The following is a 21,465-nucleotide window of genomic DNA, read 5'->3' as shown; positions in this document are numbered from 1 at the left end:
AATTCTTTTTTATTTAAGTGGTTGGCTCAAACTTAGGAGCTCTTCAGGGAGTAGAATGAAACATTAAAAACAAAATCCTTCTGGTAATTTTAACAATACTAGAGCTTGCTGTTTTTGTCTTTCCAGTAGATCTAAAGCCAATGTCGTTTTAGTAAGTGTGCTTTTAGAGACAGTTTTATTACTATTTTTTAATCAAGAAGCTTTATCTTTATAGAAGTTTTAGTTTTAGCAAAATTGAGCCGAAAGTGCAGAGAGTTCCCTTAAAGCCCATGTCCCCACACACATACAATCTACTCCGCTATCCCCATCCCACACCACAATGGTACATTTGTTATAATCAATGAACCTGTATTGCCACATCATCACCTAAAGTTTACATTAGGGGTCTCCCTTGGTATTGTACATTCTATAGGTTTTGACAAATGTCTACTGGCACGTATCTACTACTATAGTAACATACAGTTCCCTAAATATCCTCTGTGTTCCTCCAATTTTTCCTTCATCCCTACAAAACCTGGCAACTACTGATCTTTTTCTTTTCTTTTCTTTTTTTTTTTTTTTTACTGTTTCTATAGTTATCCCTTTTCCAGAATGTCATATAGTTGGAATTATACGGTAGGTAGCTTTTAAAGGTTGGCTTCTTTCACTTAGTAGTACGTATTTAAGTTTCTTCCATGTCTTTTCCTGGTTTGATAGCTCATTTCCTTTTAGTGCTGAGTAGTATTCCGTTGTCTGATGTACCATAGTTTATTTATCCATTCACTTACAAGGCACATCTTGGTTGTTTCCGGGTTTTGGCAGTTATGGATAAGGCTGTCATAAATATCCATGTGCAGGGTTTTGTGTGGACATAAGTTTTCAGTTCATCAGACTAAATACCAAGGAGTGCAATTGCTGAATCATGTGTTAGTTTACTTTCTAAAAATCTAAGAAATACTTAGTACACTTCAATCAACCCTGGTAACAACGAGGCAAATTAACTCACCCAAAATAATTTAATGGAATAGATGTTAAATATAATTGTACTTAATATTCAAATTATTTAGTGTTTAAATTATATTTAAATATAATTATATCAAATATTTAAACATAATTATAAAGTATTTTCTCTTCTTTCTGAATTTACTTTAAGTTCTGGGATACATGTGTAGAACATGCAGGTTTGTTATATAGGTATACATGTGCCATGGTGATTTGCTGCACCTAGCAACCCATTATCTAGGTTTTAAACCCCGCATGCATTAGGTATTTATCCTAATGCTCTCCCTCCCCTTGCCCCCCATGCCCTGACAGGCCCTGGTGTGTGATGTTTCCCTCCCGGTGTCCATGTGTTCTCATTGTTCAACTCCCACTTATGGGTGAGAACATGTGGTGTTTGGTTTTCTGTTCCTGTATTAGTGTGCTGAGGATGATGGCTTCCAGCTTCATCCATATCCTGCAAAGGACGTGAGCTCATTCCTTTTTATGGCTGCACAGGGTGTATATGTACCACATTTCCTTTATCCGGTCTATCCTTGATGGGCATTTGAGTTTTTTATAAATTTACAAATATATGCAATTATGATTAAGTGTTTCAGAATCTTTCAACTTCCAAAATACTGGTTTTCTACAATGACTGGGATATTCTTAAACAGGAAATTTTGTCCTGAGACAACAATTATTTGATGACTATGGATCAGAGGTAGGGGAAAAGGAACACATCAACCTGTCAGTGTGTAGCAGTCAATTTAAAATTATCTTTTGGGAAAGAGGAAGCCTTCCTCAAACGCACTTTAGTCTCATTTGTTGGCATATGTAAGCCACCACATTTTATTTCTTACAAACACTTAAATACTTTTCATTTTTACCACCCTCTCTTGTCCTTGGTATCTTAGACAACTCATTTCTTCCTACTATCTTTTTACTTTGAAGTTTTTTGATCAATTTAATTGAATAATAGTTTAGATACAATACACTGCAACCATTGGAGGTGTATAGTACACAGACGAATTTTGACATCAGGAAAACCACAATCAAAATCAAGTTACAGAACATTCCCATCACTTCAAAAGTTTCCTTGTGCTCTTTTGCAGTCCAAACATCCCTCTGCCCCAGCTGAAGAAACCCACTGATCTGTTTTTGTCATTGTAGATTATTTTACATTTTCTAGAATTTTTTTATAAATGGAGTCACACACACTGTGTATTCTTTAATTTTTTTTATACTCATGCATGGTGCATGCATCAGAAATTTGTTCCTTTTTATTTGCAGAGTAGTAGTTAGTTGTATAAATATACCACATTTTATTTATCTAGTCACTTTTTGGTAAGCATTTATGTGTATCCAGTTTTTGGACATTGGCTATTGTAAATAATGCTGCTGTAAACATTTGTGGACATGTTTTCATTTCTCTTGGGTACATATATCCATGAGTTGAATGGCTGGATCACATGGTAAATATAATACGACTTTTGCTCTAAGTATTTGTATCTATTTTAAAGACATTAAGAAAGAAAAAGTTGCTGGACGTGGTAGTTCATTCTTGTAATCCTAGCACTTTGGGAAGCTGAAGTGGGAGAATTGGTTGAGGTCGGAAGTTTAAGACCAGCCTGGGCAACATAGTGAGATCCCATCTCTACAAAAAATAGAAAAATTCTCCTGGCGTGTGGAATGTGCCTGTAGTCCTAACTACTCAGGAGGCTGAGATGGGAGGATTACTTGAGCCTAGGATTTCTAGGTTTCAATGAGCTATGGTTGCACCCTCACACATCAGCCAAGATGAAAGAGTAAGACCCTGTCTCAAAAAAAATTGATTCTTCAGAAAACCAAACACCGCATGTTCTCACTCATAGTTGGAAACTGAACAATGAGATCACTTGGACTCGAGAAGGGGAACATCACACGCTGGGGCCTATCATGGGGAGGGGGGAGGGGGGAGGGATTGCATTGGGAGTTATACCTGATGTAAATGACGAGTTGATGGGTGCTGACGAGTTGATGGGTGCAGCACACAAACATGGCACAAGTATACATATGTAACAAACCTGCACGTTATGCACATGTACCCTAGAACTTAAAGTATAATAAAAAAAAATTGGTTCTTATATTAACCAAGTTTTTACTATTTTGGATGCTTTTTGTTCGTTCTTAAAAGATCTGTGTGTAACTCTGTCAAATTCATTTAGTCTGAAGAATTTCCTTTTAGCATGCCTTTTAGTGTGGATCTTCTGGCAATAAATTCTCTTAGTTTATTTTTTATGAAAGTGACTTTTTTAAACCTTTATTTGTAAGGGATATAGAATTCTAGGCTGAGAGTTTTTTTTCAGCAATTTAAAGTAAATCACACTGTTTTCTGGATCTCATAATTTCTGAAAAGTTCATGGTTATTTGAATCCTTGTTCCCTTTCTGCAATATGCTTATTTCTGGTTGTTTTCATTTTTTTTTCTTTTTGTGTTTGGGTTCAGCAGTTTGACTATGATATGCCTAGATGTGGTTTCACTAATGCTTATCCTGCTTAGTGAATCAGTATACATGTCTTTTACCATATTTGGGATTTTTCAGCTATTCTTTCTTCAAATAGTCTTTCTCTGTTCTCTCTTTTCTTCTTTTGGACAAAAATTACACATATTCCATATATTTTGAGATCGCCCCACAGGCTCCTGAGTTTCTGTGTTTTATTTTTCAATCTTTTCTCTCTCTTTTTCAGACCGAATAATTTGCATTGATTTATTTTCAAGCTTATTGAATATTTCCTCCATTATGTTCATTTGTGATTTTAAACCCAGTCAACTAATTTTATTTCAGATTTTGTACATTTTAGTTCTGAAATTCCAATTTACTTTTAATTTTCTATTTCTCTGCCAAGATTTCTACTCTTTTGTTTCATTTAAATATATTTTTCTTCAACTTGTGAGCATAGTTTTAATACCTTCTTTAAAGTCATTGTCTGATAATCTCCAAATCTGGGTCATTTTGGGTTGACATCTAATGTTTGTCTTTCTTCACGAGAAGAATGGCTCACACTTTCCTAGCTTGTTATAATTTGGGTAATTTGAGATTGTCTCCTGAATGTTGTGAATTTATGTGTCAGGACACTACGTATGTTTTGAAATCATCTGAAGAATGTTGATGTTTTTGTATTACTAGGCACTTAACTTGATTAAACTCATATTAGAAAGTGAAAGTCTGTCTCACTTGCAGTGGAGGTTTAGATCTCAGATTAGTTTAGTTTTAGAGGGGTTGTTTGATATATCCAGCACATATGTTTCAGAATTCTGTTTTGTTTGTTTGTTTGTTTTGTTTTGAGACCGAGTCTCACTCCGTCGCCCCGGCTGGAGTGCAATGGCTCAATCTTGGCCGTCTCCTGGGTTCAAGCAATTCTCTCACCTCAGCCTCTTAGGTAGCTGGGATTACAGGAACCCGCCATCATGCTTGGCTAATTTTTGTGTTTTTGTAGAGACGGGGTTTCACCATGTTGGCCAGACTGGCCTTGAACTCCTGATCTCAGGTGAGCCGCCTGCCTCAGCCTCCCAAAGTGCTGGGATTACAGGTATGAGCCACCACGCCCGGCCTGTTTCAGAATTCTTGCCCATCATTTGGAGCCTGCTTCTTTAGATTTCTACCCTCTAAGACTGCCTCTTTATTTTCTGGTGACTGAATTCTCCAGGCTCAATTGTTCAGTCCCTGCCTGGTGGAAGGCTTTCTTTCAGGGAATTAATCTGCCTACATAATGTCATCATTGCAATTTGTCCTTAGGCCAAAGGAACAAAAATTAAAAACCCCTTCCATTCTAATTTCTTCGCCCAAGTTTTGAAGTCTCATTAAAATTTCCCTGTCTTGCTCACTCTGTAGAGACCACAATCAGGGCTTCTTTCTCCACTGTATTTTCTCTCTTTTTTTTCTCTTTGAGATGGGGTTTCACTCTTATTGCCCAGGCTGGAGTGCAGTGGCACAATCTCAGTTCACTGCAACCTCCGCCTTCTGGGTTCAAGCAATTCTCCTGCCTGAGCCTCCTGAGTAGCTGGGACTACAGGCATGCACCACCATGTCAGGCTAATTTTGTATTTTTAGTAGAGATGGGGTTTCTCCATGTTGGTCAGGCTGGTCTCAAACTCCTGACCTCAGGACATCCGTCCACTTCGGCCTTCCAAAGTGCTGGGATTACAGGCGTGAGCCACTATGCTCGGCCGTTTTTCTTTTCTTTTTTTTTTTGAGATGGAGTTTTTGGTCTGTTGCCCAGGCGGGAGTACAATGGTGCCATCAGCTCACTGCAGCCTCTGCTTCCTGGGGTCAAGTGATTCTCCTGATTCAACCTCCTGAGGCGCTGGGATTACAGGCCCCCGCCACCATGCCCGGCTAATTTTTGTATTTTTAGTAGAGATGGGTTTCAACCTGTTGGTCTCAAACTCCTGACCTCAGGTGATCTGCCCACCTAGGCCTCCCAAAGTGCCGTGATTACAGGTGTGAGCCACCATGCCCGGACCTGAATGTTTTATACATTCTTTGTTTCTTACTTTCTCCCTTGCTGTTATCCTTTGTGATTTGATGAGTTTTTAAATAGTGTTATGCTTTGATTTAATTCTCTTTTTAGTTGAATGTACTACGGGTTTTTTCTTAGTGGTTTCCGGGAGGCTTACATAAAGCATATTATAATTATACCAGTATTTTATGCTGATAATATATAACTTCATCTAGACACTGTACACTTAACAAAAACTATACTTTTACCTCTCCCTCCGCATTTGTGTTATTGATGCCATAATTTATATTTTTTAATATTGTATATCCATTAACAAATTATTGTAGCTATAGTTATTTTTAATACTTTTGTCTTTTAACTTTTATAATAGAGTTAATAGTGACTTAAGCACCAACATTACCATATTAGAGTATTCTGAATTTGACTATATAGTTACCTTTATAGGGACTTTTATACTTTCATATGTTTTCATGTGGTTAGTTAGCATCATTTCAGGTTAACTTGAAGAACTCTCTTTAGTATTTCTTGTAAGGCAGATTTACTGGTAATTAACTTCCTCAGCTTTTGTTTGTCTGGGAAAGTCTTTATCTCACCTTTGTTTCTAAAGGGCAGCATTTTTGTGTGTGTAAATTATTCTTGGATGACAATTATTTCATTTTAATAATTAAAGATATCATCCCACACTTTCTTAGCCTGCAAAGTTTCTTCTGAGATGCTTGCTAATAGTCTTATGGAAGTTTCCTTGTGTGAGATGACTTTTTTTTTTCTTGCTGCTTTCAAAATTCTATCTTTGCCTTTGATTTTTGATAATGTGCTTTATGAAGTTCTTTTTGAATTGACCCTGTATGGGGACATACGAGTTTCAGGAACCTGGATGTCCATAAATCTCCAAGATTTGGAAAAATTTTAGTTATGTTTTTTAAAATATGCTTTCTGTTTTTTTTTTTTTTTTTTCCTTCTCTATACCTTCTGGAATTCTCATAATTTGAATATTGTTTACCTTGGTGGAGTCCCGTAATGCACATATGTTTCTCCATTGCTTTTCTTTTTTTTTTCTTTTTCTCTTCTGAATGGATAGTTTCTAATGACTTGTCTTCAAGCTCAAAGATTTTTCTGCTTGATCAAGTCTGTTGTGGATGCTCTCTATTGCAATTCTCATTTCATTCACTATGTTTTTCAGCCTCAGAATTTCTGTTTGGTTCTTTTTAATGATTTCTGTCTGTTGAACTTCTCATTTTGTTTGTATATTCTTTCATTATTATTTTCCCGATTTCATGGAGTTATCAACTTATCTTCCCTTAGAGCTCACAGAGCGTCCTTAAAACAATTATTTTGAATTATTTGTCCAGGAAATTTTAGATATTCATCTTTGGGGTTTGTTACTACAAAATTATTGTGTCTTTTTGGTGTTGTCATCTTTCTTGATTTAAAACAATTTTTTGTTATAGTCTTGTGTTAATGTCTGTACATTTGATGGATCCAATTACCTCTTCCAGATTCTATGGACCGGTTTTGGTGGGGAAGGACCTTTATCTGTGGGTAGATATGAGGGTGCCAGCTGGGTGGAGTGTGGCAGTTACAGTTCTGGGAAAGGCCCAGTGATATAGTATCTGTGCATCTCTGTCACCTCTGACCAACATCATTGAAGATTTTAGGAGTCCTCAATGGCCAAGGCTCTGGGTATCTTCAGTAGCAGCAAGGGCTGTTGGTGTAATTGGTAGAAGGCTGCTAAGGACTTCTTGATCTCTTTTTGTTGTTGTTTGCTTCTCATGGGGGATTTCATGGCTGATGGGATTCCTCTTGGTGCCAGGTCCAGCTCCTAGATGGTATTGTGCTAGACAGCCCATTGTTTCAGTTGCTAACCCGCAGTGGTGATAGCTTTATGTATGACATGCAAGTGCACACGGAACAGCCATGGAGCTGGGGTTAGGAGCATAGACACTTGTAGAATGACAGTAGCCATAGGGTCCAGTGCACAGGATAGCCAGCCCACAGTGGTTGTGGCTCCAGTGATTGAGATGGTGATACATGCTGAACCAACCATGAAGTTGGAACTGGGAGAATAGGTATGCATGGAGAGACAGTGACTCTAGGGTCTGCGTTGCTGCTAAAGGAAAGTTAAGTGGCATCCTAGATTGTCTTAACTTAAAAGATTTTCAGGGGGACCCTGATTCAATTTTTTACTCAATAGTCCCAGTGGCAAACAACTTAGTGATCGGCTTCAGATGTGAGCTTTTTCAAGCTTGAGACTAGGTTTCCCTTTGATTGCTGAGAAAGTCCATTATTCATCATGACTAGAACTTTCAGCTGTTTTCAAGAAAATGTATAGGACATTCCAGAGATCATTAAATGCTAGCTTTCATGAGAGTTTCATCTGAATTCTGGTTGAATCCAATATTTAAAGGACCCTGGCTAAAATTTGAAAGCAAATTATGTAGGGAAAAATAAAATCTTATAAATAAGTTTTCTTTCCCCTTGCGTATTTATATTTATTACATCCTTTTTCTTCATCTGCCTTTGTCCCACCACTGGTCTGAGAATGAGGACTTAACTCAAACAACTAGGGTGGTAAGAACTGAGTTTTGCATAGGTGTATTAAAAAAGGAAATGTTATGATTTATGCCTTAAAGTGAAGCAGCATATCTATATTCACTGCATCTTCTGCACCCTGCTGCCCTATCGCCAGCTGAATAATTGGTCTCTCTGTATATGACTTAACCCAGAACAGTCAGGTGACAAATTCTGTAATTTTACATGAGTGTATTAAAAGGGAAACCTTGTGATTTATATCTTTATATGTATAATGAAAACTAAGCATCTGGGTCAGCATACTGATATTTCTTGGAGAGAAATCACAGCAATATTTGGACTTATGAAGCATCAGTGACAGTGATATTTTCCACATGGCTTGCAGAGATTGGCAAGCTTAGGTCAGGGCTTCTACTTAACATCATATACAAATAAACAGAAGTATTCATTTTGAGCCCAGTATGTTTTATTATTATATTGATTTCAATAATTTGAGAGCAGTTATAATCAACATCTTCCCAGCCACATAATGGAATCATAATTATAAATGCAACTTTCTCTAAAAACAAAAGGAAGGGAAAATGTCTTCTCTTCCACCTATCAAATGTGAGTTTTGGATTATTTCCAAAAAAAAAAATTCTATACTCAAAAGTGATACTTTACTTATTTATTCAGCAACTGTTTATTGAATGTCTGCTGGGTTCCAGGTATGCCATGTGTTGTTAATATAACTGTGCCAATGCCATCATATTTGTCTAGGGAGGAAAAAAAAATCTGAATCATTAATTATGCAGAAAACCTTTTGATTACAGCTGTGGTAAATGCTTCCAAGGAAAAGTTTAGGTTATAAGGAAAGCATGTGGTGAGAGGCTGAGGAAGAAATATGACTTATTATGGCTGAGAAAAGGATCTAGTTATCAATCCCTAATGCAATAGAATATGGTAAGCATTGCCTGTCTTGATGCCTCCCTTTGCTGCTGACATACCAAAGGAAACTAAGGGAAATCTTTGCCTGAGGAAAGTGAAACAAGTATAGACAATGCATGGCCATTAAAGTCCCTCAGGACTTTTCAGTCAGAATGAAATGTTCTTTTGGACCAGGTAATATGAATGCCATTTCTTAAAGTATGGTTCATGGACCACCTACACCCAAATCCTTTGGATGCTGGTTTAATATCCAGATTCTTAGACCTAGGTCAGCACAATCTGAATGGGGGTGGCCTAAGGGTCAGCATTTTAAATAAGCTTCCCAGGTGAATCTAATGTGTTCTGCAATTTTAGAGCTTTTGCACTGATTTAGATTCTCATAAATATTAGACCCTCAAATGACCTCTTTGCCCCTTCACGTTTGTTCCTGAATCAGTTCTGGGATTGCTTCAAAGGAAATGCAAAGTAAAGCCATTGGTCAGACATTTGGAAGCAGCATGGAGCCAAGTTAATTCCACATGAAATTGAAATCCTCACAGTGTGAAACAGTGGAATGAGAAATAATGTGGAATCCAAAACTTATGTTTGAATTCTGGCTCTGTCATTCACTATGTATAGCCATGGAAAGTAATTTCTCTTCTATGATTCTGTTTGCTTGTTCATAAAATGATCAACATTTTCCAAACTTCGGTCAGTTCAGTACTATCTTCAAAATAGTACCACCTGCACGGTTAGCAGTATTTTTTTAACAGTTACTTAAGTTTAATTTTAAAAGGAGCTTTATGTCATTATCATAAGTGGAAAATCAACATCACTTACCATAATTAGAAAATTTTAACTATAAAATATGTAACAATTAAACATTTAAAAAAAGTTTAATTCTGAAATTTTAAAATAACTTTATCTATTGCTATTAATATTGTTATCATACTTTTGGAAATAGTGAATTTAATGACATTTAAGATGATTTTATGTTTTATACATCTAAGTATTTATTGGAGTGTAATGCAAAAGGTTATTTCATTATTTCTAGAGGGAAGGGGAATCCAAGTTTATGAAGAAATTTCTGAAAAATTGATGCTGGGTGATTATCAGACAAAAATTTCATAATAAACGTTGTAGAAAAATAATGACTTTTCCTCTTCCTCTAAAAATGGCTTTTAAGTGCAGCTCAAATATTTAATTAAATGCTTACATTGGGTATGTAGCATTTAAGCAGAAAATATTTTTCTTAATAACGTCTTCTAACCCCATCTGTTTCTATTTTCAAATCTTTAAAACTAAATTGGAATTAGAAAAAAATTTAGTTTTAGCAGAAATAAAATTCCAAGTCTGTTCACAGTATACTCATTGTGCTTTCTTTAGGTTACTGGGTAGTGAGGATGGGGAAAGTTGGGAGGTAGGTGTTTGCAGTAATGAATCTGAGGGTAGTTGCTTCTAAAGGGATACTTCCTAATAATTTCAGATTGCACTGTTGGGTTTTATACTGACCCGTTCACACTGCTTATCTTAATGATGGGAAGGGGGCAGCTTCCATTAAGACTTGCCACAGCGATCATCACTAAAGGCATTTATTATGGTTGAATACATGTTAACAAAATAATTGGTTAATTCAGTAGGAAAAAAAGGATAATCGAAACTAGCTATCGCAAAGACTAATGTTGTAAAGAGTAATAGCTAGTTTCGATTATCCTTTTTTTTTCTGTGAGACTGACTAATCTTGTCCACTAGCAGTATTGAAGTAAAGATGAACACAGACTCATCTCATTTTGATGTAGTGTTCTACCAAACAAAATGAAAAGACTGTCTCATCTACTGGAAAAAGGGCAGAACAACCTTGCCAATTTCAGAGACGTGTTATAAATATAAGCAAATGAATGGATTGGATGTGTTTTTGAAAAGCTGTAAAAGGCAAAAACCCAAGTGATTATTTTTTCTTTTTGAGACGGAGTTTCACTCTGTTGCCCGGGCTGGAGTGGAGTGGCCGGATCTCAGCTCACTGCAAGCTCCGCCTCCCGGGTTTACGCCATTCTCCTGCCTCAGCCTCCCGAGTAGCTGGGACTACAGGCGCCCGCCACCTCGCCCAGCTAGTTTTTTGTGTTTTTTTCAGTAGAGACGGGGTTTCACAGTGTTAGCCAGGATGGTCTCGATCTCCTGACCTCGTGATCCGCCCGTCTGGGCCTCCCAAAGTGCTGGCATTACAGGCTTGAGCCACCGCGCCCGGCCGTGATTTTTTTTTTAATCCAAGGGCTCAACAAGAACTTTATAAAAATAGTTTTTTGTTTGTCTGTTTGTTTTGTTTTTTTTCAGGGGATCTCAGTTACCTATAAAAATCTGATGAAATAATAATCCTTTGACTCAGAAAAACATGTGTGATACATACCACATGCATCAATACATAGTACATATAATTTCAAGGTGTTCATGAACTTTCTAAAGTCAAACGCCTGAGCTTAGAATCCCAAGAGAGAGCAAGATCCTCTGGTTTTATTACAATGATTACAGTCTGATACCAACATGGTAATACTGTAGCCTGATATTAACATTATAAACATGGAAAACATTCAGTACTATCTACTGACATTAAATGAAAGAAAGAAGTCCTGCGACTTGATCAAGTTAGTTCATGTTCTAACTAAAGCTGGGAAAAGCTGATTCTCATCAGAGACATTGACTGATGGATTCATGTAACCAAACACTTGAGAACCTACTTACCGCTCAAGGTATAGTGATGTTTTATTTTACTTTCACTTACTTGTTCTCTGGTGCTCTTCATTTTTTATGTAGATTAGAGTTTCTGGCCTACATCTTTTTCTTTCTCACTGAAGAATTTCTTTTAACATTTCTTGTAAGGCAGGTCTACTGGCCACAAATACCCTCAATTTTTGTTTTAGAAAGTCTCTATTTCTTTTTCGCTGTTAAAGGATTGTTTCTCTGGGTTCAGAATTCTAGGTTGATGTTTTTCTTTCTCTCACACTTAAATAGTCCACTTCTCTGTCTTCTTGCTTGTTTGTGTGCATGATTTCTGAAGATAAGTATCATGTAATTCTTATCCTTGCTTTTCTGTAGGTAGTTTTCTTCCCTCTGACTTCTAACAAGGTTTCTTCCTTTATGTTTGATTTTCAAACTTTGAATATAATATGCCTAGGTGTAGTTTTTGTTGCTATTGGGATTTATGCGGCTTGTTGTTTTCTGAACTTCTTGGATTTCTGGTTTAGCATCTGATATTAATTTGGAGAAATTAGTCATTATCGCTTCAAATACTGCTTCTGTTCCTTTCCGTCTTTCTCCTCCTTCTCATATTCCTGTTACACATTACGCCTTTTGTAGTTGTCCCACAGTTCCTGGATATTCTGTTCTGTTTATTTTTTTTAATAAGTTGTTTCTCTTTATTTTTCAGTTTGGGAAGTTTCTATTGTTATGTCCTCTAACTCAGAGATTTTTTTTCCTCAGTCATGTCCAGTTTACTAATGAACCCATCATAGGTGTTATACATTTCTGTTATAGTTGTTTTTATCTCCAGTATTTCTTTTTGATTCTGTGAATTTCCATCTCTCTCTTGACGTTATCCATCTGTGCTTGCCTGCTGACTACTTTTTTTCTATTACAAGGGCATATTAATCATAAAAAAGCTCCTGGTCTAATAGTTCCAACATTTCTGCCGTATCGGACTCACCTCTTATTGAAGAGACTATCCTTTCCCCATGTGTGTTCTTGAAGTCCTTGTCAAAGATTTGTTGACCTTATGTGTCTGGGTTTATTTCTGGACTTTGTGTTACGTTCTGTTATCAGTGTGCCTGTTTTTATGCCAGTACCATACTGTTTTGATTACATAATTTTGTAATACAGTGTGAAATCAGGAAGTGTGGTATCTCCAGCTTTGTTTTTCTTATTCAAGATTGCTTTGGCTATTTAGGGCCTTTTGTTGCTACCTATGAATTTTAGGATTGTTTTTAGTGTTTGTGTCTTCTTTAATATTTATTTCTTTCATCAATGTCTTACAGTTTTCAGTATACAGATCTCTTACCTCTTTGGTTAAATTCATTCTTAACTATTTTATTATTTTTAGTGCTGTTGTAAATAGGACTATCTTCTTAATTTATTTTTCAGATAGTTCCTTATTAGTGCACAGAAATGTGACTAATTTCTTATATGCGGATTTTGTATCCTGCAAATTTACTAAATTTGTTTATTAGTTGTAACAATTTTTATGTGGTCTTTAGGGTTTTCTATGTATAAGATCATCTCGTTTACACAAGGAAACAGTTTAACTTTTTTTCATCTTGTCTAAGTACAGCCAACCTTGTTCTCTTTTGGTTACCATTTGCGTGTAATATTATTGTCATCTCTTCACTTAAAGCCTGAAGGTAAATTGAGTCTCTTCTAGGTAACATATAGTTGGGTCCTGTTATTTAATCGATTCAGTAACCCTATGTATTTTGGAGTATTTAATCAATTTACACTTAAAGTAATTATTTATAGGCAAAAAACGACTGCCATTTAAAAAATTGTTTTCTGTTTGTAGTTAGTTTTTACTCTTTTTCTGTCTTCCTTTGTGACGTGTTGATTATCTATAGGTGTATGCTGAAATTCTAGAGGCTTTCTTTGTGAGTACCATGAGGCTTGCATAAAGTATTTTACAGGTATAACAGTCTATTTTAAACTGATAACAACTTCAGTTACATATTAAAATCCTACCTTTTACTTTACCCCTCACATTTTATGTTATTGATATGTTTTTAAAAAAATATTCTGCATGTATTAATAAATTATTATGGCTGTAAGCATTTTTAATACTTTTATCTTTTAACTTTTACACTGGATTTAAAAATGACTTATGCACCACTATTTATAGTATTCATATATTCCAAATTTGACCATATATTTGCCTTTACCAGTGAATTTTGTACTTTCTTATGTTTTCATGTTGCTACTTAGTGTCCTTTAATTTCACCTTGAAGATCTCCCTTTAGCATGTTTTGTAGTCTGGTCTAGTGGTGATGAATTTTCTCAGCTTCTGTTTGTCTAGGAATGTCATGTTTGCCTCTATTCACTTTATCTCTTCTTCATTTCTGAAGGACAGCTTTGATGGGTGTGGTAGTTATGATTGATATCTCCTCCACATCTCTGCCAGCCCCAACACTTTGAATATATCATCTCACTTTCTCCTGGCCTGTAAGATTTCTACTAGGAATCTGCTGACAGTTTTATGGAGGTTCCCTTGTAGGCTGCAGTTGCTGTTCTCTTGCTGGTTTCAAGATTCTCTCTTTGTCTTTGATTTTTGACAATTTGATTATAATGTATATTGGTGTAATCCTCTTTGAGCTAATGATGCTTGAACTTCATCAATATGGATAGCCATATCCCTCCCAAGATTTGGGAAGTTTTCAGACATTATTTGTTTAAATAAGCTTTCTACTGCTCTTATTCTTCTCCTTCTTGGACTCCCACAATGCATATGTTTGTTTGCTTGATGCTGTCCTTTAAGTCCCATATGCTCCCTTCCTTCTTTTTCATTCTTTTTTTCTGTTGTTGTTGTTCCTCTCATTGTCTATTTTCAGATGACTTGTCTTCAAGTTTCCTGATTCTTTGGCACTATTGAGTTAGCTGGTGAAGTTATCTGTTGCTTTTGCAACTCTGTCATTGTGTTCTTTAGTTCAGGATTTCCTTTTAGGTCTTTTTATGGTTTCCATTTCTTTATTAGACATCTAATTTTGTACATGTATTTTATTCCTGATTTTGTTTAGTCATCTATCCTGTCTTCTTGCATCTTGTCGAGCTTCCTTTAGATGATTACTTTGTATTATTTATCAGAAAATTGATAGATCTTCATTTCTCTGGGGTTGAGTACTAAAACTTTAATTTCCTTTAGTGATAACATAATTGCCTCCATTCACTGTGGTCCATCTAGCCTTGTATTGGTGTCTGTGCATTTGAAGGAAGAAACGCCTTTTCCAATTTTTATAGACTGGTTTGTAAGGTAACCTTACAAATCTTACGGACTGTTTGGCAGGTAAAGACCTTTTCCTGTTGGGTCCTTGCCCTGATGGGATTGCCTGTTGGGGTCAGTTTGCATGGCTGCTGATGGGTCTATCGTGGATTCAGTGATTGGTAGGCCTATTACCAGAGGTTGGTCAGATATGAGTCCTCTCTGGTCCCTGGGTAGACTGGACTGCTTCCAGGACCTGGGCCAGTAAGATTGCAACTGGGACAGGACCTACTTCAGGGTCTGCAACAATTAGGTTGGTGGGCAGCTGGCATGCTATCTGGTTTACAGACAGATAGTTGAGGCTCCTGCCAGGTCCCTTGGATGGCTTTTACCAGTTTACTAGGTAAGTGTCTGGGTGGGTTCCTGGGCAGCGTGGCTTGGAATCAAGTTATAGTACTGCTTCAGAATCTGTATCTGAGAGTATAGCCTGTATGTCGGCCTCCAGGTGTACGGATATGTATGCCACCTGCTAGGCTCAGGGGAGCCATTTTCTAGGGCTGCTTCAGGAACTGCAGTCTGACTGAATTTGGCAGACCTGCTTCTTGGGACATGAATGGGTATGTCTTTTGGCAGGTCCCTGCAGAGGGGGACCATTGTTGGTCTGCAACTGAGAGGGGCTGGAGTCAAGTTGCAGGGTTGTTTCAAGATCTGCTATGGGATTGAGGTGGGCAAGTCTGCCTCCAGGGCATGGGTCCTGGTGGGTCACAAGACTGGACCTGGGTCACAGGCTGCTTCGGTGTCCTCAGCTGACTGTGGTCAGCAGGCCTGTTATCTAAGGGATGGAGTGGGGGTGTGACTTCTCCTGGGTCCCTTGGCAGATGGTACTGCTGGCAAGACCAATGCGAAACAGGTGTGTATCTAAGTCCGTAGGAAGATGGGGGCTGTTTGGGGTCTTTAGCTAGTACCATGGTCAGTGAGCCCTATACCTAGACTTGCCTTCTCAAAACAGCCCTCTTTGGTCTTGAGCTTCACTGGATTTCAAACCTCCTACCTGGTTCCCAAAGCTCCTACAAAGGCACTTTTGTCTGTTGATGGCTGACAAATTATAGTTGCTGTGGAGGGATATGAGTGGGAAACCTTCTGCTTTATCATCTTGCTGACCAGTCTTAGGCTGAACTTTGAAGGAAGAAGGGGAGTTTTCCAGGCATAAAGGGTGGTAGAGTAGGGTATTCCAGACAGCTGGGAAAAATGTGCAGAGACTCAGAGGTATGCTCCAAACCATAAAGGCCAACCAAATTACATTTTCATTGCAAGAAATTTGGTTCACACCCCTCCTCAAAATGTTATTTAACATAAAGGAATATGTTTGTTTATAAAATACCTCTTGTTTCACAGTTTAAATTCCTGAAGAGAAATTACCCTCAGCATCACCCTGTTTTTCTATAGAATTTCTTTTTTTTTGTTTGTTTAAATGCTTTATACCAATATTCGCTTGCCGGCCCTTTAATGGTTGACTGGGGAGAGAAGTGGAGACCAATGAAAATACTTTGTGACATGTAATTCTGGTAACCTGTGGAGTTATTTTGATGAACTAGCCAAGTAGCTAACATTCTCCAAGTCAAATCAGAGAAATGGAACAGAGAGTAAGAATCCATACTACCAAATAGGGGTAAATTCTAATCCAACTTACATCAGGTCTATTATGAGTTTGGAGAGAAGTCAAATCTTTAGACAATTATATCCAGGAAACCTAATCATCTTCAGTTAGCACCAGGTGCTGTAGCCCATAATGTGTCATGTCCTATATAACACTTTAGAAATTGTTTAACTGCATCCAAACCTTCTGTCTCTCCTTTCCAGGACAGAAATAATATTTGCGATAGAGAAGGAAACAGCCAGACCATGGGATAGTGTAATGAAATGCTGTTTTTTTTAGAGACAAAATATAATATGTAAGAGATTCATCTCATTTTGAATATAAGCCTTCTCTGATTCTGAGTTTAACTGATTCTATAAGCCAGGCCAATATCATTAGCTTATCATCAAACCATTAGGGAGCTGACTTTGGTCACATCACTAAATGTCTCCATGAAAACAAATGATGATTTCAACTACCATCTATATACTTTGCAAGTGTAGATGTCTAATTCAGATTTCTGTTCCGTAGTCTATGTGCACATATATCCAACTGTCAGATGGAATAGCTCAGTGGCAACTCAAGCTCAGTTTGTTCAAAATTGATTTTATTGCTGAACAAGCTTGGTCCTACTAGGACAACAAGTTAGACATCTCCCTCATTCTTTACATGCAGTGGGTCAAGTCCTCTAGATTTTGCCTTCTAAGTATCTCTCTACTCCCTCTTCTAGTATTCTAATTCAGTGCTCCTTAATTTTGCATCTGGCTTCCTGTAGTAACCTCATAAATAGATTTATGGCCTTTTCTCTTGCCCATTTACAATTCCCTTCACCGTGAAGCTAGATGAATCTTTAAGAAATGAATATCTAATCAAGGCACTTTGCTGCTTAAAAACCTTTAAATGGCTCGTAATTGCTTTCAAGATGAAATACTAACTCCTTAATGCAACATGCATTTAGACATTTCATGACTTGATCATTGTTTCTGTTTCTACCTCCATATATCCCTTTTCATCCTAAATCACCCTCTTCCTCTGCAAACTCTGCTTTTATAACTAATTTATAGTTAATGTCTATTGAGTACTAACCCGCATCCTGGAACTATGCTAAATGTTTTATATCAGTATTTTCCAAACTTCACTGATGATGCATATCACCTGGGATCCTTGCTAAAAATGTAATTCCTGGTCCTCATTCCAGACCCATTGAATCATAATCCTCAGGGAATGATCTGGGAAGATGTATTTTTTACAAAAGCACCATGGGTAGGAGTTATCAGCCGAGAAATTTGAGAAAACACTACTTTACATGAACTTTCATTTAATCCTCATAAAAATGTAATGGGATCAGAACTGTTATTAGTTTCATTTATAGATAGAAATAATGAGGCTTAAGGGGAACAGTAACAGTTATTTGTCCAAAGACTTATTAACTGATTCATTATTATGGTTTGAACCTAGGCATACAACCCCAGAATTCACATTACATCGTAATCTATTTCTTTCACTTGTAAGTCAACACATGCCCTGTTTCCACTCTCAATTCTCTGTGCCTCTTCTGCCCTTTAACTTGGAGTCATTTCACCATCTTTGCCTGGAAAACTACTATCAATCTTTATAATTCAAATCAGACTGAAGGTTTTCTTAGCATTCCCAGTCTGGTATGGTTGCCTTCTGTTATTCTGTTAACAGGTCATTCTGTTAACATGGCACATTATAATCTATATCCTTATCTGTTCCCCCACCAGACTCTAAGAAGGTACATTTCAAGTCCTTTGGTATTCTTCTTTTAGCAGAGTGCCTGACATATATCAGATATGTGATAAATATCTGTCAAATAAGTAGAAGTATAAGAAGTCACTTTAGCTGGGCAAGTGCCTTGGGTTTAGATGCTATGAATGGATGAATCTAGGGTCACTCCAGAAAATTATTTGTTTTTAGGTATTGAATGTTGTGTTTTAGAACCAGACCATGCCTCTTGAATTTACTTGTTTTTATTCTAGGAGCATTTTAGGAGGTATAGGATTGAGAACCTAACTCATTCCCTTTGTAGTTCAAAGGAAACAAATGTGTGATATACTAAAGTAGACCAAATCAAGACCAGATGATAGAAGAGGACAATGAGGACCCCAGAAAGGGGCAGTGTTATAAGGGAAGGAGGAGTCTTGACTGGAGATGTGGACTTCATACCAGAATTCAAAGTGTCAGAGTGGTGTGCCCACATGGGCTAAAGGTGGTTTTCATCTAGACTCCCCATGCAATGGGCACACTTTGTGGAAATTGAAGTGGATGTGGAGCAAAAGTCAAAACAACAATGGAAGTAATGTTTTCACTTGGTCTTGAGGCAACAGGTAGAGAGCTCTGCAATGGTGGCAATAATTAAGACTTTTTGAACAGGAAGCTTGATTAGGTCCAAAAATTTATGAACTATCAGGATTTCAGCAAATGGTAATGCTAGGCTTCTTGGCAGGGGTAGAGAAAAACTGGATTCAATAAGAGTAGGACTTCCATTGTTGGCAGTGACACTTGTGTTCCATCACTAGGGCAAGGCAGTGACTATGGAGGAAGCTGGGACCAACAGGTAAAGCTGTCCAGAGATTTGCAGACATCATGTTATTCATAAGTAGTACATATCTCTTAGTTTTTCCTTTTCCAGTTGTTAGTCAAAAACAAGAAATGAGGAGATCTGATTCATAGACACATGGAAGCAATACTGACAGTGGTTGGGAGTATTTATTCGGGACAAGAGAAAATTAGACTAGGCCGAGCGCAGTGGCTCCCCTCTGTAAGCCCAGCATTTCGAGAGGTCGAGGCCGGCAGATCACCTGAGGTCAAGAGTTTGAGATCAGCCTGACCAACACGGTGAAATCCTGTCTCTACTAAAAACACAAAAAATTAGCTGGGCGTGGTGTCAGGCGCCTGTAATCCCAGCTACTTGGGAGGCTGAGGCAGGAGAGTTGCTTGAACCCGGGAGGTGGAGGTTGCGGTGAGCTGAAATCGCACCATTGCTCTCCAGCCTGGGCAACAAGAGGGAAACTCTGTCTCAAAAAAAAAAAAAAAAAAAAAAAAAAATTAGTGAGACTAGATTTTCTCTTTAGTAATCATGTTTCGATGTCATAATTTAGGTAGTAAAAGAAAATGTCGGAATCACTAAATTGGTGAGGTCTGGAAATTTGGATAATAGAATTCTATAATAAAAGTGCATACAACAGATCTTTGGAAATATAAACCCTTTTTCCAAGCATGCTAAACACGGTCATGTGCAGTCTTGCCAATTGAGATCCTACAGGCAACAGGGTAGAAGCATGTTTTGAGACAAGTTTTATTTGAAACGAAAGGTTTATTTGAAGAAATGTTTCATTTGCTACAAAAACTATTTGTAGACATTCTGGAGATACTCATATATGGGCAAAAGAAATTAGAGTAGGCATGCAACAGAGCAGAAAAGATGCTTTATTTGCAAAAGAGTGGTGAAACATCTAAAAAGCTGACATTGTATATGATTACAAAGAGTACCCTTGTGAGAGAAGTTACATGTTCATTGTTAAGGAAATTATATGTAAATGACAAAATCATGGTCTGTGAATAATGTGTCATATGTCACAAAATATACTCATTGGAATCTTACTAAAATTATCTACAGGAGACTTCAGTTTCCATTCTCGACCCTCTGCCTTAAGATACGAAGCCTTGACATGACCACATCCCAGTCAGCATAAGCTCCTTCTAGATGGCGGGATATCTCAGTTCCTGCTTCGTAGCTACGTCGGCCATGAAGTAAGCGCCAGTTATCAAAAGTAATCACGTCACCTAAAGAAAAGATTTTTTTCAGTATGAATAATTGTGCGTTTAAATGACTTACAGAGCTAGAAAATGTAACATGCAAAACACAGCTGCTACTTGGTTCACATCAAGAATCATCGCTTATTTCTTTACATGAAACTGCACACAAATCAGGCCACTGGATGCAAACCACTTTAGACCTTATGACAATTCAACTACCTAACCTGGTAGTCTCCTGAAGGTACTTTAATCATTCTTACTTAAAATATTATCTCTGTGTAAAACATCTGTATCTTTTTGACTGATCCATACCTAATTAGAAATGTTTCTTCGGCTGGCGCGGTGGCTCATGCGCCTGTAATCCCAGCACTTTGGGAGTCTGAAGTGGGCAGATCACGAGGTCAGGAGATCGAGATCATCCTGGCTAACATGGTGAAACCCTGTCTCTACTAAAAATACAAAAAATATTAGCCGGGTGTGGTGGCAGGTGCCTGTAGTCCCAGTTACTGGGGAGGCTGAGGCGTGAACCTGGGAGGCGGAACTTGCAGTGAGCCAAGATCAGGCCACTGCACTCCAGCCTGGGTGACAGAACGAGACTCGGTCTCAAAAAAAAAAAAAAAAAAAAACCCAAAAATGTTTCTTCTCAGTTTAACAGCTTCAGAAAATAAAAAGGATAGTGACATTCTTGGTTTGTCTTCCGTGTGCCTAGTATTTTATGTAACATTATTTCTAAGCCTTATAAGAATCCTGAAAAGAAAGTATTCTCTCATCTTTTCACACATGAAGAAACTAAAGCTTTTAAAAATTGAGAAACTACACTGCCATTAAATAGTTGAAGCTTGGATTCTAACTTGTATTTTTTTGTATTTTTTCCCCCCATAATGTTTTCATTTTATATGTTGCCATTTTAAAAATTAACCTGCTGTGACTGCATGGCAATGGATTTATGGAGATTCATATTAACTTATTATACCAAAGATCAATTAAAAGTATATACAAAGGAAAAGAATCTTCCATTTGGCCAAATCAACAGCAGAGAGAAATTACACCTTTTACTGCAGATGCCAAAAGCCGCAGGTTTGATGGCACTTTACTGAGTAGAGATGGTCTAGAAAAAATATAATGCTTTCTGCTTTTTTAATTTCAAGTAACTGGAATACTTTAGGTACTACTTTATTTCAGGTAGTACTGTCTCCACTAGTAAG

The 21,465-nt window shown here is 37.4% G+C and overlaps 1 protein-coding gene across 1 annotated transcript in view; it reads right to left on the bottom strand.

The window, feature by feature from the left end:
- Nucleotides 1–19,777: 19,777 nt before the first annotated feature.
- The window catches only part of BBOX1 (butyrobetaine (gamma), 2-oxoglutarate dioxygenase (gamma-butyrobetaine hydroxylase) 1), an 81,717-nt gene continuing 80,029 nt past the window's right edge, over nt 19,778–21,465 (bottom strand). The window contains 1 exon segment of the mRNA XM_011936408.1: nt 19,778–20,287. Within this exon segment, the coding sequence (XP_011791798.1) occupies nt 20,127–20,287 (161 nt within the window). The 3' untranslated portion in view covers nt 19,778–20,126.

Source organism: Colobus angolensis, unplaced genomic scaffold (genome assembly GCF_000951035.1).
Source record: "Colobus angolensis palliatus isolate OR3802 unplaced genomic scaffold, Cang.pa_1.0 Scaffold152, whole genome shotgun sequence".
NCBI classification, from domain to species: domain Eukaryota; kingdom Metazoa; phylum Chordata; class Mammalia; order Primates; family Cercopithecidae; genus Colobus; species Colobus angolensis.
The sequence above is the reverse complement of the archived record's forward strand: the minus strand, read 5'-3'. Positions and strand labels throughout refer to the sequence as shown.